Raw genomic sequence first — 16,464 nt, 5'->3', positions numbered from 1 at the left:
AAAGTGGAAAAGCAAAACGTGTTGCATAAGAAAAGGACATTTTCGTCCTGCTTTTAATGACAAGACCTCTTTTGTCCCTCATTGATAGTTTCTGAAAAGCATGGGTCCTGTTGATAATTCCACCTAATTTTTGTCCCCCATTAGTAACTGATCCAAACCTTTATTTGGGACTTTTAGTAGTTTTTTAGTTTACACATATGATCAATTTTTTTTTAGTATATTTTGATTTTAATGGATTGCCTAATGTGGTAAGAATTTTTCTATAGATTATGACTATGGTTTTTCTTATGTTTTTTTATTATGTAATGAAAGCAACAATATTTTGACTTTAAATTTTAATCGCGTAGTTATTAAATTTATTATTTACTTTAAATTGCGTGATATCATATAGACATATATATACATGCACACGTTGATGTAAGAAAATTTGTTATTGACACTAGATGCTCACTAGCCAATTTTTTGAAAATGTTGGCAATATAAAATTAAGTAGACAACATTGGAAAGTTTTTAAAATGTTAGGCAATATAAAATTAAGTAGGCTTCCCAGCATTGAATTACATCTCCAAGGTATTTTAATAGCATTATAGAAATTTACATCTCCAAGGTATTTTAATAGCATTATAGAAATTTACATGCATAAGATATTTGATAAGCAAACTATAATCATTTATAAAATACATGCTTTTATGACTAAATTTTTATGAGGTAAAAAGAGTGCAGAGCATTAAAAAGATAGAATTTAATAGGTATAAAGAGATGGGAAATGTTATCACTCATCAGCACTACTGTATTTTGTTGATCGTACGCCTCACTTTATTAAAAGTACGGTATGGCCCGCACCATAGGATGATCCAAACCGTCCATTAGATGGGCCACACTCTTAATAGGTTGTTGTGCCTCAAAAATCATTTTCATAGGTTTATCCTAACCCTCCGATCTGTAAAGGGACTCAATGATCCTAACCCTTTATAGATTGGAGGGTTAGGATCAACCCATGGAATTGATTTTTGGGGCACAACCTATTTAGTGTGTGGCCCATCTAATGGATGGTTTAGATAATCCTATGGTGCGGGCCATACCGTACTTTTAATAACTTCTAAGGATAACTTTTAAGGATATCTATCCCTTGTTTGTCTGTTCCCCCAAAAGAGAAGGGGAGGAAAGGAAAAGGCCAGAGGAGAGAAAGGAAAAACAAGGAAAGTTAAAAAAGAAGTTTCAATATCCCGCAACAGACCAGCTGCGAAATGCCTTATGCGATGGACCCTAGCAAATCCCTTTTCAAAAAGCAATCTATCTTTAACATGAGTTTTTATATGGTTCAAGCCACTGTTTTCCAGTATTTTTCAAAAAGTACTGGGCCGCTTACACCATAGGATGATCCAGACCGTCCATTTGATGGGTCAGCATAAATAGGTTTTGCCCAAAAAATGATGTATATAGGATGATCCTAGCCCTCCGATCTATCAAAAACTCTATAGATCCTTTATCCTATCAAGGTACACAACCCTGAAAGGATAGGCATGCTACTCTAAAAGGAGACATACATGAAAGTACACATGCACTATTCTAGGATTTCTTGTATAAAACCTTTAGGACCAATTACCAATGGGGGACAAAAGAGGTCTCGTCAGTTAAAGCTGGATGAAAATACCCTTTGGCATTTACAACACGTTTTGACCTTATTTTCTCCTTCTTCCCTCTTCTTTTACTTTTCCATTATTACCTTTTTTTATTTTTTACCCTACTAGTCATCTTCCTCCTTGTTCAGCCACCACTGTTGCTGGCAAATCTTGAAAACTTGAATGTCGAGTTATTACCATCTATCTCTTTGTATTTAGGTTTTGTTTTTCTTTTCTTTTTTTAGGGTTTTGCACTATTTTTCATTCCTCTGTTTCTTATTTATCTTGTTTAGGGTTTAAGAGATTTGTTTTTAAGGGTGAGTTCTGGAGATAATGCATGGATGGCTTCACTCACTTTTTTGAAAGACAAGTGGTTGTATAAGAAAAAGTTGATGTAATACATGAATGGATGGCTACACATTTTTTGATTTACTTAATTTTATTTTTTTTGTAATACACAAATTGGGATGTAATACATGAAGCACATTTAATGAAAACAACATTCATTTCTTTTGTTATTTCTATCATGAGCAGAATTATAATGCCATTAGAAGAGTTGCTATAGGCAAGGGGTTTTGTAGCAGAAAGGGTTTATCAACTCTCTGGAAGGGGGTTAGTAACTCTCAAAAGTAGGGTTACTAATTTTCGAATGGACTTATCAAGTGCATGAAAATTGGCCGAGGGTACTGGAGTTTTGGAAGAGGGTTTTCAAGTCTCTAGGATTGGGGTTATCTAGTATAAAAAATGGGGTCACCAATTTTCGAATGGGGTGATCAAGTCCCTAAAAATTGGCCAAGGATACTAGAGTTTTGGAAGGGGATTTTTAAGTCTCTGGGATTGGGGTTATCTAGTATAAAAAATGAGGTTACCAATTTCTGAATGGGCTTATCAAGTCCTTGAAAATTGGCCGAGGGTACTGGAGTTTTGGAAGGGGGTTTTCAAGTCTCTAGGATTGGGGTTATCAAGTATCAAAATGGGGTTACCAATTTCCGAATAGGCTTATCAAGTCCCTAAAAATTGGCCAAGGGTACTAGAGTTTTGGAAGGGGGTTTTCAAGTATTTGGGATTGGGGTTATCTAGTATCAAAATGGGGTTACCAATTTACGAATGGACTTATCAAGTCCCTTAAAATTGCCCAAGGGTACTGGAGTTTTGGAAGGGGGTTTTCAAGTCTCTGGGGTTGGGGTTATCCAGTATCAAAATGGGGTTACCAAATTCAGAAATGGGCATATCAAGTCCCTTCTGAACACGTTTTTACTTCTTCGTTTTTCACTCGTTCATTTTCACGTTTTTTTCTTTCTACCGTACGATTCATCTTCCTCATCCTCCATTGAAAAGGAGAAGGAGAAATGCAAAACCCTAAAACAAATGAAAAACAAAACCTAGATATTGAGAGAAAGATGGGAATGAACTCACGTTTCAAATTTTCGAGTTTTTCCGCCTCCAATGGTGGCTAAATGATGAAGAAGATGACTGGTAAGGTAAAAAAAAAACAAAGTTGAAAATGAAAAGGTAAAAGAAAAAAAAAAGAGGGAAAAAAGAGAGAAGAGGGAAAAGTGGAAAAGCAAAACGTGTTGCATAAGAAAAGGACATTTTTGTCCTGCTTTTAATGACAAGACCTCTTTTGTCCCTCGTTGATAATTCCACCTAATTTTTGTCCTCCAATTGGTAACTGATCCAAACCTTTATTTGGGACTTTTAGTAGTTTTTTAGTTTACACATATGATCAATTTTTTTTTAGTATATTTTGATTTTATTGCCTAATGTGGTAAGAATTTTTCTATAGATTATGACTATGGTTTTTCTTATGTTTTTTTATTATGTAATGAAAGCAACAATATTTTGACTTTAAATTTTAATCGCGTAGTTATTAAATTTATTTTTTTCTTTTTTTCTTTTTTTTTTTTGAAAAGTATTTTTTATTTACTTTAAATTGCTTGATATCATATAGACATATATATACATGCACGCGTTGATGTAAGAAAATTTGTTATTGACACTAGATGCTCGCTAGCCAATTTTTTGAAAATGTTAGGCAATATAAAATTAAGTAGACAACATTGGAAAGTTATAGACCAAACACCTTTTAGTCAACTATTTAGGCTTCCCAGCATTGAATTACAAAAATCTACATAATTTTCTTCTCTCATTGTGAGATAATGATAGTATATTTTTACCTATAAAAAAAAAAATGATAGTATATTTTTAGAATAGGGTTTGGGTCAGTGTTTTTCCTAATCCTTCAATGTTAGAAAGAAATGTAGAAAATTTAATCATCTAAGTCTAGTGAATCGTCACAACTGCACACTAGATATTTTTTTGGTGAAGGGTTAAAATTAATTATGTTTAAGCTCATCTATTACAGTTAAATGGAAAAGATGCTGAAGAGTTCATTGTAGACCGTTGAAAAGTTTCGATGTTGCCTTTTATCTCTACATTATTTGTGTTAATACAAGTTTTCGACTTGATTCTAGGTTGCAAGGAATATATAAGTAATCTATGAACATCTACTGCTCACGTAAGGCGTGGACACTCTCATGGTTCAGGCTTAATTTTCGATTTTGCTCTTTTAAGAGCAATTCTTCTGTCAGAGTCAAATGTGTCCGGCGAATGAGCCACTATTTTTCCTCCGCAATAGCCAAGGTGTGAGAACCCGAGTTTTTATGGGAATTGATTAGAGTCACCACCTAGGGTTTAAGGCCTAGGACCCATGGCCGATTTGACATGACTATGGATTGCCGATTGAGTTACCATAGATCAGATCAGGTAAGATGCCAAGTTAAAAGAATGGAAGGTGTTAGGCACCATTACCTCCATGTAATACCGATATCTAAATCATAGACTTATTGTTTCTTGGAAATATTGATTTAAATGGCCAGAAAGAAATCAATCATTGTTAAAACACTAGGGGTGGGAATGATCTGCATAGAAACTTGTGACAGCAACCTGAGAATTGCGGTCGCAAGTTTCCAGCTGGCAGTTTGGCTCACCATGGCCGATTTGACATGCTTAAATGAAATTAAAGGGGAAAGAAAAGAGGAAGATGCGTTTATTAGTTAACAATGCATAAGCATGATCATAAAAGGAAAATTGATCTACCTAAAGAAGGGAAAGAAGGGTTCAGAGGCTCGGGCTATTGGTGAACGGCCCATTGATTATCTAGTCTAAAACATCGAAAAATAGCTACTTATATTTATTCCATAATCGGAGAGTGCCTGGGGTTTAGGGCTAATCAAGTTCTAAGTCTCGTGGCTTCCCCCCTAATCAACCCTAGTTAGACTTACCATGATACTACCTGCTTTGAAATAAAAGGGAAGGGGAAGATTTACCTACCTTGCGACGAAAGCTCCTGACTTTTGGATCCAAGAAGGTATAGTTCGTGATTGAATCCTTGGGAAAGGTGTCAATCGATTCCTTATCGCCTTCTTCCTCGTTCTTCGGCCTTCTCGTCCTTCAAGGGAGCCCAAAACCTTATGTTTTTAGGGAATTTAGCTCTTTTTTGGGAAAAGTGTCACGGAAACAGTTCTTTGCAAAGCAGGGGTAAGGCTGCTTACATCTAGCCCTGCCCAGACCCCGTAATGGCGGGAGCCTCGTGCACTGGGCTGCCCTTGGGAATTCCCTTGGGGCTTCTCATTCTCGTTGAGATTAAACGATTTTTTAGGCTCGTAGAATGGACCAATTATCTGTCTTGGTCGATGTAGGACTATTCACTTTAGCTAATTTCGGGAAAGGGGGCAGACCCATATGTGGGGGAGCACGCTGACTCGTGCGCATTCCAGTCCGCCAACGGTGCTGCCTCACTGGTTGCTGTGGGAGGCGAGTGATGAGCTTTGGGGCTTGGGTGTTTTTGCTTTGAAAAAAATGTTTTGGTCCTTAAAATGGGGACGATTGCTTCATAGACAAGGTCCATTAACTTCAGTTTATGAATGATGTCCCGGTTGAAATCTGATACCGTTCCACGAGCGTATAAAGTTCTTTTAATCTCCCTAAGAATAGATTCGTCATCAGATTCACCGCTGCGGGCTCTCATCAGCTAAGCAAAGCAAAATGGGGTGTCTGTGGGAGGATTTTGGGGACAAATATTTTATCTTCCAATGGAATTTTGTGCCTGAATGTGGAATTTAGTTATAATTTGATCAAAACCACCAAAATGAAGGATCCAGTTCACCATGCACATGCCCAGATTGAGATTTATAAAAACATCATAAACATGCTATTCTTCCTGTATAAATCTATGGTGATAGATTCATCACCCTTTTTACCAGCCAATCTCTATAGTCATATAATAATTGGAAAATTTACGAATGACTAATCATAGAAATGAACTTTGGAGCCTGGAGTGGAACAAGGCTGAGAAGTAGTACAGTAGCAGCAACAGTACACAATTTAAGCTTGTGATAATGTACTTAAACACAAAAAAGACCACCTTCTGATGAAGGATATACATGTCATCTTCAAGTAAACAAAGCCTTATATATCATGTCTACCATGAAAGGCAAAAGCTAATTGCAACAAAAATCCTTGGAACATTTATAACAAGAAGGAATTCATACGGTTTTAGGCACTACTCAGACACATTTTTTCAAAGCAGAAGGACCCAGAAAATGAATCAGAGTAAAAAAAAATAGCTTATGGTTGTGGAGGAAGAAAAGAATGGGTGGTATTTCAGAATGCTCTCGCTTTTATGATATCAAGGCTTATCTCACTGGCATCTGTGGCCTGCAACTCCACTTGAATTCCATCAAACTCTCTCTTGAATCTGTCTTTGGAGCTTGCATACAACATCTTACTCCTCACCTTTGATGTATCAGGAGACCTGCAAAAACGAAAAAAAAATTGATAAAAACCCATGAACCCAATTTGTCGAGTTGCAGTGCATCCAGTCACAAATGATTGCCTCTGGGGATTTCTCAGTAATGATATATCTCAGGATATTTTAAATTCTTTTGCTAATTTTTTATTTATATCAGGAAAATTTGAAAATAACATAATTAAAACATATAAAAATATAAGTTTAAGAACTGTGAAACAACCGGTTACTCCAAAAGCTTAAGCTGCTAGAGTTAGTGTTATTTATTCATTTATATTTCAACTCCCACCTCACGTGTGGCCCTTTTTTTGGGTTGGTTGTACACGAGGCACATGTGGCCCCTCTTTTGGGTCGGTGTACAGGTGGATTTTAATATCAAGGAGCTGTTAGGTCTTGGACATTGAGGCAGTAGCTCTAATACCGTGTGAAACAACCAATTACTCCAAAAGTGTATGTGGTCAATTATTCATGTATACTTCTACAAGAACCAAACTAGGATAACAAATAATATTGTGAATATATCATGCTATTTTCACAATAAAAAAATAATATAAATGTACCTCGATGATTTTCAAAATATCAGGAATTTTTTCGGATTATGTCGTTTTATTAAAAAGTCGCAAAATATTGTGATATTTTAGAAAAAACTGTTAAAGCCATTTGTGATTGTGAATGCATCAAGCAACTCACTATTTTTTATTATAAAAAACGCCCCGCATCAGTCACTGACTCCCAAGTCGACTCAATTTTGGCATTACTGAGTCAATCAAAAATTCCTTTGACTCACCCGTGTCAATGAAAGACCCACGCATAAGTAGTATTTAGGAACTTAGTAGTAATACTTTTTAGAAAGTTGAATTTTTTGTCTAAATCAATAATCTCGAAGATTAATTGAAATGTATTTTATAGATTAGAGATTTATAGGTAAGAATACTCAACTCAACAAAGCCTTTGTCCAAACTAGTTGGGGAGATTTATAGGTAAGAATCTCTTTATTTTAAGTAATGGTAAGATTAATGATGAATATATAAGCATATAATAAATTAGTTGATGGGGTTATTACCAAGCAATGAAGAACATCTTGCTCTTCTGGCAATTTTCCTCTGTAGTAAAATCATAATCAAAGACGGCATAGCGGCATTCGTTGGCGGGCAAGCAGGCCGTGAAATCCTCATAGCTATCGCCAGGATCGCCAACCTTGTCTACCATCACTTGTTGAATCTTTTCCTCTATCTTGAACACGATGAATCGATATCTCCTCTTTGCCTTCAATTCCAAGAACTTCAACTTACAGTCGTCGTTCACTGCCATTCCAGAAGCAGAATTTGCCTACCCCCAAAAAGGAAGAAATAGAAAAAAAAATGTATAAACATAATAATAAATGAAAAACAAACATTATCATGTGTAATCAAGAAAATCATGGTGATAATTATGATGATGGTAACGATGTTAAAAATAAACATCATGTGGTATATGCCAAAAGGACATGTGTGTGTGTGTTGGGGGGGGGGGGGGGGGGGGGGGGGGGGGGGGGGGGTTGGGGGAGGGATTTGATCTGATCCAACGGCTCAGATTTTTGGTACAGGGACTGCGTTGGTGCATGTTTAGATCACTCCCTTCTAACTAATTTAAAATGCACCATGGATGACCCATTAAAAAGCAATATCATTAGATAATTGCACCATCAAATTTAAGGCAGCAGATTGAAAATTGCTGTTATTTATTTTGTTCATGGGCATTGTATAATTTGGCAAGCATGGTCTTGGTTTTCAAACTAACACCATTTCTAACATTAAAATTTTCCCTTGAAAAATGATATTGTCACAAAAAAAAAAATGGAGATTGTATATGTTATGCGGGAGTGTAGATCAGTATAAATAGACAGCCACAAATGCGAAGTGGGTCCTACCCATCTAGATGATCTAAGCCTGTGCCCCAAAATATATTCCGATGATCCTTACCCTCTTCTATATTTGGTGTAAAATGGAGTACTGCTCATAAAATTTAAAAGAAAGGCAGTTTATAAACCACCACACGAATGGTTTGATCATCCAAATAGTTGGATCCCATTGAATTGACCATTTTTTGAGTTATGTATTCAGGTGGAAATGCATGCCCACGTATCATATAAAATCTATGAAAATAATATTAGCTAGAGAGAGAGAGATAGATCGATTGGATCATCATTTTCTCTATTGTTTATAGGTTTTGTACCCAAAACATCATATGTAAAAAAATAGCTAATAATCAATGGAAATGATATGCCTTTAACTCACCTCCAAGTTGTTATCTTTTAGTGCCACTACATAATCCAATTTCCGGCACTGCCTTGAATGGTTTGTATCCCATCCAGCTACACCCTTATTAATTCCCTCATTAAGTATTTATCAGTTATATGGGTCTAAAAAAAATTCAGTTAAGAGTGTGCACAGACATGCATTCCCGTACAGCATATAGATAGTTTCATCAACTGTAAATTTAGAGCTGTGGGGTCAAATAAGGCCTTGGACTTGTTGCTAACTTCATTTTCCCTTCATTGGTAATTAACTATTGTGACAACTTTACCACTTGCAGAAATAAATCCTTATATATCTGCAGCAAGTTTGGATGTTTTTGTGTGTAATTTGGTGATCGGTAGCCTCCCTCGCTCTTGCAGTTTCTATTCGCTTCCAGTCGAATCCTTCAGACAGTGACGGGCGAATAAATCATCCAAGTAGGATCATTTTGGTCTCTATCACCATCTAAAATCTTATAATTTCTTTTAAATTATTGCAGAAGGTTCTTGGTTCAGCAAGACTCGAACTATTTCCGAAGGAGATTTATATTAGACAGTCCATCTGAATCAGACCCATGAATACGAGGCCTCGCGTAGCAACGAGGTGTCACTCTACAATGAACGTCCCTTGCGCAGGGTGCAAGCTACTACGCAAGCGCTGCACTAAGGACTGTATCTTTGTGCCTTACTTTCCATCAACAGAGCCAGGGAAGTTTGCCAGTGTGCACCGGATTTTTGGCTCCAGCAATCTCAGCAAACTCCTGCGTGTAATTCTTACTTTGACTCTATTTTTCTGATAGATTATCTTCTCTTCAATAAAATGTTTCTTGTAACAAGAAATAGGACAAACATTCTAGTACTAATATGTTCGAGTTTCATTACAAGTGAATCTCTTCATGAATGAAAAGTTAAATTTTGAAGAAAAAAGACTGACTAAGATCCTGTTTGGATTGCAAGAAATACATTTCTGAAAAAAAAATTCTTGGGAATTTTTTTCTTTTCAAAAATTAGAGGAAAATGATATGATTATGGTTAATTTAGAGGGATATTATCATAATTGAAGGTCTCTCTCAGTAAAAATTAAATAGGGTTGGTTCTAGTATCTTTTTTTCATATGTAAAAAAGGTAGGACAATTTATAAAGGCTATTGATGTTGGCACTACCATGTTTTAATAATTGCACCAACTCATCTTGTCTTTTATTATTTAAACATCTGTCAAACGTAATTTACAGTTCCCAAAAAATTCTCAGAAGGGTTAAAAAAGAAAAGACAAGCTGAGTTTGTGAAAGTATTAAAGCATGGTAGTGCAAATAGCAATAGCCTTTATAAATATTTTTTGTTTTCAAATTTTTGCAATCCAAACAGGGCCTATACTACTACTACTTTGTTTTGCTATGACTGGTCTTTTTCTCAGCTTTGGGGAACTGGACGGTGACCCTTGATGAACTATACTGATGGGTTCTCCTTTTATTTCCTTTTTCTGTCTGTTTAACAGGATATTCCAGACATTCATAGAGGAGATGCTGTTACTAGCATGGTTTATGAAGCTAATGCTAGGCTCGAAGATCCAGTCTATGGATGTGTTTCTTCCATTGTTGCTCTTCAAAACCAAGTTTCTCAATTACAGTCTGAACTAGCTAACACCTTAGCAGAAACCATAACATTAAGAGCTCAATTAGCTGAAGTTTTATCTGCATTCACTCGCGTAAACGATCCAACGATGGATAGAGTAGAGGACAATCAGTGTCTCATCTCTTCTCTACTCGGGCAGGATTACTCTCAGGATTCCATGTTTGCTTTTCCACAGTTTCTAAAATAATCTAAACTCTTCTTAGCATATTGGTGTTTTTGTAAAGATGTTTGTTGGTATTGGTGTTGATATTAGTGGCATAAATGTTGTAATTGTATGGTTCTTTATTGCTATTGAGATGAGTTCCAATGTCTCCTTTCTTTGCTTTTCTGGATAATAACTTAAGGCTACTAATATTGGCACTACCATGTTTTGATACCTTGTCTTTTATTATTTAACCAGCTACAGTTCCCAAAAAGCTGTCAAATGCCAATTAAAAAAGAAAAGACAAGGCGAGTTAGTGCAATTATCACAACATGGTAGTGCTAATACCACTAGCTTAAGTTAATTGACCCCAAATGTTGCAACATTTGTTTGAAATTGGATCATTGATCTGGAGGTTCATAGCCTAAAAGTTTTTAATTGGAAGATCCTATGTATTTTTTATTCGATTTTTGTCGATTGAATGGGGGGTTTTTGTTCATATTTTTCTCATCTATCTTTAATATTCTATTTGTAGGTGTTTGATTAAAGATTATGAAGGGATCTTTAAAAGGGTTTAATATTCTCATCTGGAGGTTCATATTTTTCCCCCTTTTTCCACCTAAAATGGGGGAAAAAAGGCTTAAGAGGCAGACCAAACAAAAAAATGTAATGAGCTATGTGTGAACATTAATCATTTAAAAAATACATGCTTTTATGACTAAATTTTTACTAGGTCAAAAGAGTGCAGAGCATTAAAAAGGCAACGAATTTAATAGCTATAAAGAAATTTACATCTCCAAGGTATTTTAATAGCATTATAGAAATTTACATGCATAAGATATTTGATAAGCAAACTATAATCATTTATAAAATACATGCTTTTATGACTAAATTTTTATGAGGTAAAAAGAGTGCAGAGCATTAAAAAGATAGAATTTAATAGGTATAAAGAGATGGGAAATGTTATCACTCATCAGCACTACTGTATTTTGTTGATCGTACGCCTCACTTTATTAAAAGTACGGTATGGCCCGCACCATAGGATGATCCAAACCGTCCATTAGATGGGCCACACTCTTAATAGGTTGTTGTGCCTCAAAAATCATTTTCATAGGTTTATCCTAACCCTCCGATCTGTAAAGGGACTCAATGATCCTAACCCTTTATAGATTGGAGGGTTAGGATCAACCCATGGAATTGATTTTTGGGGCACAACCTATTTAGTGTGTGGCCCATCTAATGGATGGTTTAGATAATCCTATGGTGCGGGCCATACCGTACTTTTAATAACTTCTAAGGATAACTTTTAAGGATATCTATCCCTTGTTTGTCTGTTCCCCCAAAAGAGAAGGGGAGGAAAGGAAAAGGCCAGAGGAGAGAAAGGAAAAACAAGGAAAGTTAAAAAAGAAGTTTCAATATCCCGCAACAGACCAGCTGCGAAATGCCTTATGCGATGGACCCTAGCAAATCCCTTTTCAAAAAGCAATCTATCTTTAACATGAGTTTTTATATGGTTCAAGCCACTGTTTTCCAGTATTTTTCAAAAAGTACTGGGCCGCTTACACCATAGGATGATCCAGACCGTCCATTTGATGGGTCAGCATAAATAGGTTTTGCCCAAAAAATGATGTATATAGGATGATCCTAGCCCTCCGATCTATCAAAAACTCTATAGATCCTTTATCCTATCAAGGTACACAACCCTGAAAGGATAGGCATGCTACTCTAAAAGGAGACATACATGAAAGTACACATGCACTATTCTAGGATTTCTTGTATAAAACCTTTAGGACCAATTACCAATGGGGGACAAAAGAGGTCTCGTCAGTTAAAGCTGGATGAAAATACCCTTTGGCATTTACAACACGTTTTGACCTTATTTTCTCCTTCTTCCCTCTTCTTTTACTTTTCCATTATTACCTTTTTTTATTTTTTACCCTACTAGTCATCTTCCTCCTTGTTCAGCCACCACTGTTGCTGGCAAATCTTGAAAACTTGAATGTCGAGTTATTACCATCTATCTCTTTGTATTTAGGTTTTGTTTTTCTTTTCTTTTTTTAGGGTTTTGCACTATTTTTCATTCCTCTGTTTCTTATTTATCTTGTTTAGGGTTTAAGAGATTTGTTTTTAAGGGTGAGTTCTGGAGATAATGCATGGATGGCTTCACTCACTTTTTTGGAAGACAAGTGGTTGTATAAGAAAAAGTTGATGTAATACATGAATGGATGGCTACACATTTTTTGATTTACTTAATTTTATTTTTTTTGTAATACACAAATTGGGATGTAATACATGAAGCACATTTAATGAAAACAACATTCATTTCTTTTGTTATTTCTATCATGAGCAGAATTATAATGCCATTAGAAGAGTTGCTATAGGCAAGGGGTTTTGTAGCAGAAAGGGTTTATCAACTCTCTGGAAGGGGGTTAGTAACTCTCAAAAGTAGGGTTACTAATTTTCGAATGGACTTATCAAGTGCATGAAAATTGGCCGAGGGTACTGGAGTTTTGGAAGAGGGTTTTCAAGTCTCTAGGATTGGGGTTATCTAGTATAAAAAATGGGGTCACCAATTTTCGAATGGGGTGATCAAGTCCCTAAAAATTGGCCAAGGATACTAGAGTTTTGGAAGGGGATTTTTAAGTCTCTGGGATTGGGGTTATCTAGTATAAAAAATGAGGTTACCAATTTCTGAATGGGCTTATCAAGTCCTTGAAAATTGGCCGAGGGTACTGGAGTTTTGGAAGGGGGTTTTCAAGTCTCTAGGATTGGGGTTATCAAGTATCAAAATGGGGTTACCAATTTCCGAATAGGCTTATCAAGTCCCTAAAAATTGGCCAAGGGTACTAGAGTTTTGGAAGGGGGTTTTCAAGTATTTGGGATTGGGGTTATCTAGTATCAAAATGGGGTTACCAATTTACGAATGGACTTATCAAGTCCCTTAAAATTGCCCAAGGGTACTGGAGTTTTGGAAGGGGGTTTTCAAGTCTCTGGGGTTGGGGTTATCCAGTATCAAAATGGGGTTACCAAATTCAGAAATGGGCATATCAAGTCCCTTCTGAACACGTTTTTACTTCTTCGTTTTTCACTCGTTCATTTTCACGTTTTTTTCTTTCTACCGTACGATTCATCTTCCTCATCCTCCATTGAAAAGGAGAAGGAGAAATGCAAAACCCTAAAACAAATGAAAAACAAAACCTAGATATTGAGAGAAAGATGGGAATGAACTCACGTTTCAAATTTTCGAGTTTTTCCGCCTCCAATGGTGGCTAAATGATGAAGAAGATGACTGGTAAGGTAAAAAAAAAACAAAGTTGAAAATGAAAAGGTAAAAGAAAAAAAAAAGAGGGAAAAAAGAGAGAAGAGGGAAAAGTGGAAAAGCAAAACGTGTTGCATAAGAAAAGGACATTTTTGTCCTGCTTTTAATGACAAGACCTCTTTTGTCCCTCGTTGATAATTCCACCTAATTTTTGTCCTCCAATTGGTAACTGATCCAAACCTTTATTTGGGACTTTTAGTAGTTTTTTAGTTTACACATATGATCAATTTTTTTTTAGTATATTTTGATTTTATTGCCTAATGTGGTAAGAATTTTTCTATAGATTATGACTATGGTTTTTCTTATGTTTTTTTATTATGTAATGAAAGCAACAATATTTTGACTTTAAATTTTAATCGCGTAGTTATTAAATTTATTATTTTCTTTTTTTCTTTTTTTTTTTTGAAAAGTATTTTTTATTTACTTTAAATTGCTTGATATCATATAGACATATATATATACATGCACGCGTTGATGTAAGAAATTTTGTTATTGACACTAGATGCTCGCTAGCCAATTTTTTGAAAATGTTAGGCAATATAAAATTAAGTAGACAACATTGGAAAGTTATAGACCAAACACCTTTTAGTCAACTATTTAGGCTTCCCAGCATTGAATTACAAAAATCTACATAATTTTCTTCTCTCATTGTGAGATAATGATAGTATATTTTTACCTATAAAAAAAAAAATGATAGTATATTTTTAGAATAGGGTTTGGGTCAGTGTTTTTCCTAATCCTTCAATGTTAGAAAGAAATGTAGAAAATTTAATCATCTAAGTCTAGTGAATCGTCACAACTGCACACTAGATATTTTTTTGGTGAAGGGTTAAAATTAATTATGTTTAAGCTCATCTATTACAGTTAAATGGAAAAGATGCTGAAGAGTTCATTGTAGACCGTTGAAAAGTTTCGATGTTGCCTTTTATCTCTACATTATTTGTGTTAATACAAGTTTTCGACTTGATTCTAGGTTGCAAGGAATATATAAGTAATCTATGAACATCTACTGCTCACGTAAGGCGTGGACACTCTCATGGTTCAGGCTTAATTTTCGATTTTGCTCTTTTAAGAGCAATTCTTCTGTCAGAGTCAAATGTGTCCGGCGAATGAGCCACTATTTTTCCTCCGCAATAGCCAAGGTGTGAGAACCCGAGTTTTTATGGGAATTGATTAGAGTCACCACCTAGGGTTTAAGGCCTAGGACCCATGGCCGATTTGACATGACTATGGATTGCCGATTGAGTTACCATAGATCAGATCAGGTAAGATGCCAAGTTAAAAGAATGGAAGGTGTTAGGCACCATTACCTCCATGTAATACCGATATCTAAATCATAGACTTATTGTTTCTTGGAAATATTGATTTAAATGGCCAGAAAGAAATCAATCATTGTTAAAACACTAGGGGTGGGAATGATCTGCATAGAAACTTGTGACAGCAACCTGAGAATTGCGGTCGCAAGTTTCCAGCTGGCAGTTTGGCTCACCATGGCCGATTTGACATGCTTAAATGAAATTAAAGGGGAAAGAAAAGAGGAAGATGCGTTTATTAGTTAACAATGCATAAGCATGATCATAAAAGGAAAATTGATCTACCTAAAGAAGGGAAAGAAGGGTTCAGAGGCTCGGGCTATTGGTGAACGGCCCATTGATTATCTAGTCTAAAACATCGAAAAATAGCTACTTATATTTATTCCATAATCGGAGAGTGCCTGGGGTTTAGGGCTAATCAAGTTCTAAGTCTCGTGGCTTCCCCCCTAATCAACCCTAGTTAGACTTACCATGATACTACCTGCTTTGAAATAAAAGGGAAGGGGAAGATTTACCTACCTTGCGACGAAAGCTCCTGACTTTTGGATCCAAGAAGGTATAGTTCGTGATTGAATCCTTGGGAAAGGTGTCAATCGATTCCTTATCGCCTTCTTCCTCGTTCTTCGGCCTTCTCGTCCTTCAAGGGAGCCCAAAACCTTATGTTTTTAGGGAATTTAGCTCTTTTTTGGGAAAAGTGTCACGGAAACAGTTCTTTGCAAAGCAGGGGTAAGGCTGCTTACATCTAGCCCTGCCCAGACCCCGTAATGGCGGGAGCCTCGTGCACTGGGCTGCCCTTGGGAATTCCCTTGGGGCTTCTCATTCTCGTTGAGATTAAACGATTTTTTAGGCTCGTAGAATGGACCAATTATCTGTCTTGGTCGATGTAGGACTATTCACTTTAGCTAATTTCGGGAAAGGGGGCAGACCCATATGTGGGGGAGCACGCTGACTCGTGCGCATTCCAGTCCGCCAACGGTGCTGCCTCACTGGTTGCTGTGGGAGGCGAGTGATGAGCTTTGGGGCTTGGGTGTTTTTGCTTTGAAAAAAATGTTTTGGTCCTTAAAATGGGGACGATTGCTTCATAGACAAGGTCCATTAACTTCAGTTTATGAATGATGTCCCGGTTGAAATCTGATACCGTTCCACGAGCGTATAAAGTTCTTTTAATCTCCCTAAGAATAGATTCGTCATCAGATTCACCGCTGCGGGCTCTCATCAGCTAAGCAAAGCAAAATGGGGTGTCTGTGGGAGGATTTTGGGGACAAATATTTTATCTTCCAATGGAATTTTGTGCCTGAATGTGGAATTTAGTTATAATTTGATCAAAACCACCAAAATGAAGGATCCAGT

At 36.3% G+C, this 16,464-nt stretch overlaps 3 protein-coding genes across 3 annotated transcripts in view; 2 read left to right on the top strand and 1 right to left on the bottom strand.

The window, feature by feature from the left end:
- The window catches only part of LOC143859184 (F-box/kelch-repeat protein At1g57790-like), a 59,942-nt gene that overhangs the window by 27,064 nt on the left and 16,414 nt on the right, over positions 1-16,464 (top strand). The window lies entirely within an intron of this gene.
- Positions 5,989-7,789, bottom strand: LOC143859081 (actin-depolymerizing factor-like). The gene is made up of 2 exons (XM_077369763.1): positions 7,496-7,789; positions 5,989-6,438 (listed from the first exon to the last, which is right to left on the bottom strand). Exons 1-2 carry the CDS (start codon positions 7,741-7,743, stop codon positions 6,288-6,290), a joined length of 399 nt encoding a protein of 132 aa, XP_077225878.1. The 5' UTR covers positions 7,744-7,789; the 3' UTR covers positions 5,989-6,287.
- LOC143859079 (LOB domain-containing protein 23-like) lies at positions 9,230-10,589 on the top strand. Its single transcript, XM_077369762.1, has 2 exons — positions 9,230-9,474; positions 10,204-10,589. The coding sequence occupies exons 1-2, from the start codon at positions 9,283-9,285 to the stop codon at positions 10,525-10,527; spliced, it is 516 nt and encodes a 171-aa protein (XP_077225877.1). The 5' UTR covers positions 9,230-9,282; the 3' UTR covers positions 10,528-10,589.

Source organism: Tasmannia lanceolata, unplaced genomic scaffold (assembly GCF_043159265.1).
Source record: "Tasmannia lanceolata isolate RefF3 unplaced genomic scaffold, GAP_Taslan_0.1 ptg000029l, whole genome shotgun sequence".
Classification (NCBI taxonomy): Eukaryota; Viridiplantae; Streptophyta; class Magnoliopsida; order Canellales; family Winteraceae; genus Tasmannia; species Tasmannia lanceolata.
This window is presented reverse-complemented; position numbering and strand designations above follow the sequence as displayed.

Coding starts and splice junctions, on each gene's coding strand:
- LOC143859081 (XM_077369763.1), bottom strand. CDS start 7,743: ATGGCAGTGAACGACGACTGTAAGTTGAAGTTCTTGGAATTGAAGGCA. Junction 6,439..7,495: donor AAGATGTTCTTCATTGCTTG/GTAATAACCCCA, acceptor TCGTTTTTGCAG/GTCTCCTGATACATCAAAGG.
- LOC143859079 (XM_077369762.1), top strand. CDS start 9,283: ATGAATACGAGGCCTCGCGTAGCAACGAGGTGTCACTCTACAATGAAC. Junction 9,475..10,203: donor ATCTCAGCAAACTCCTGCGT/GTAATTCTTACT, acceptor TCTGTTTAACAG/GATATTCCAGACATTCATAG.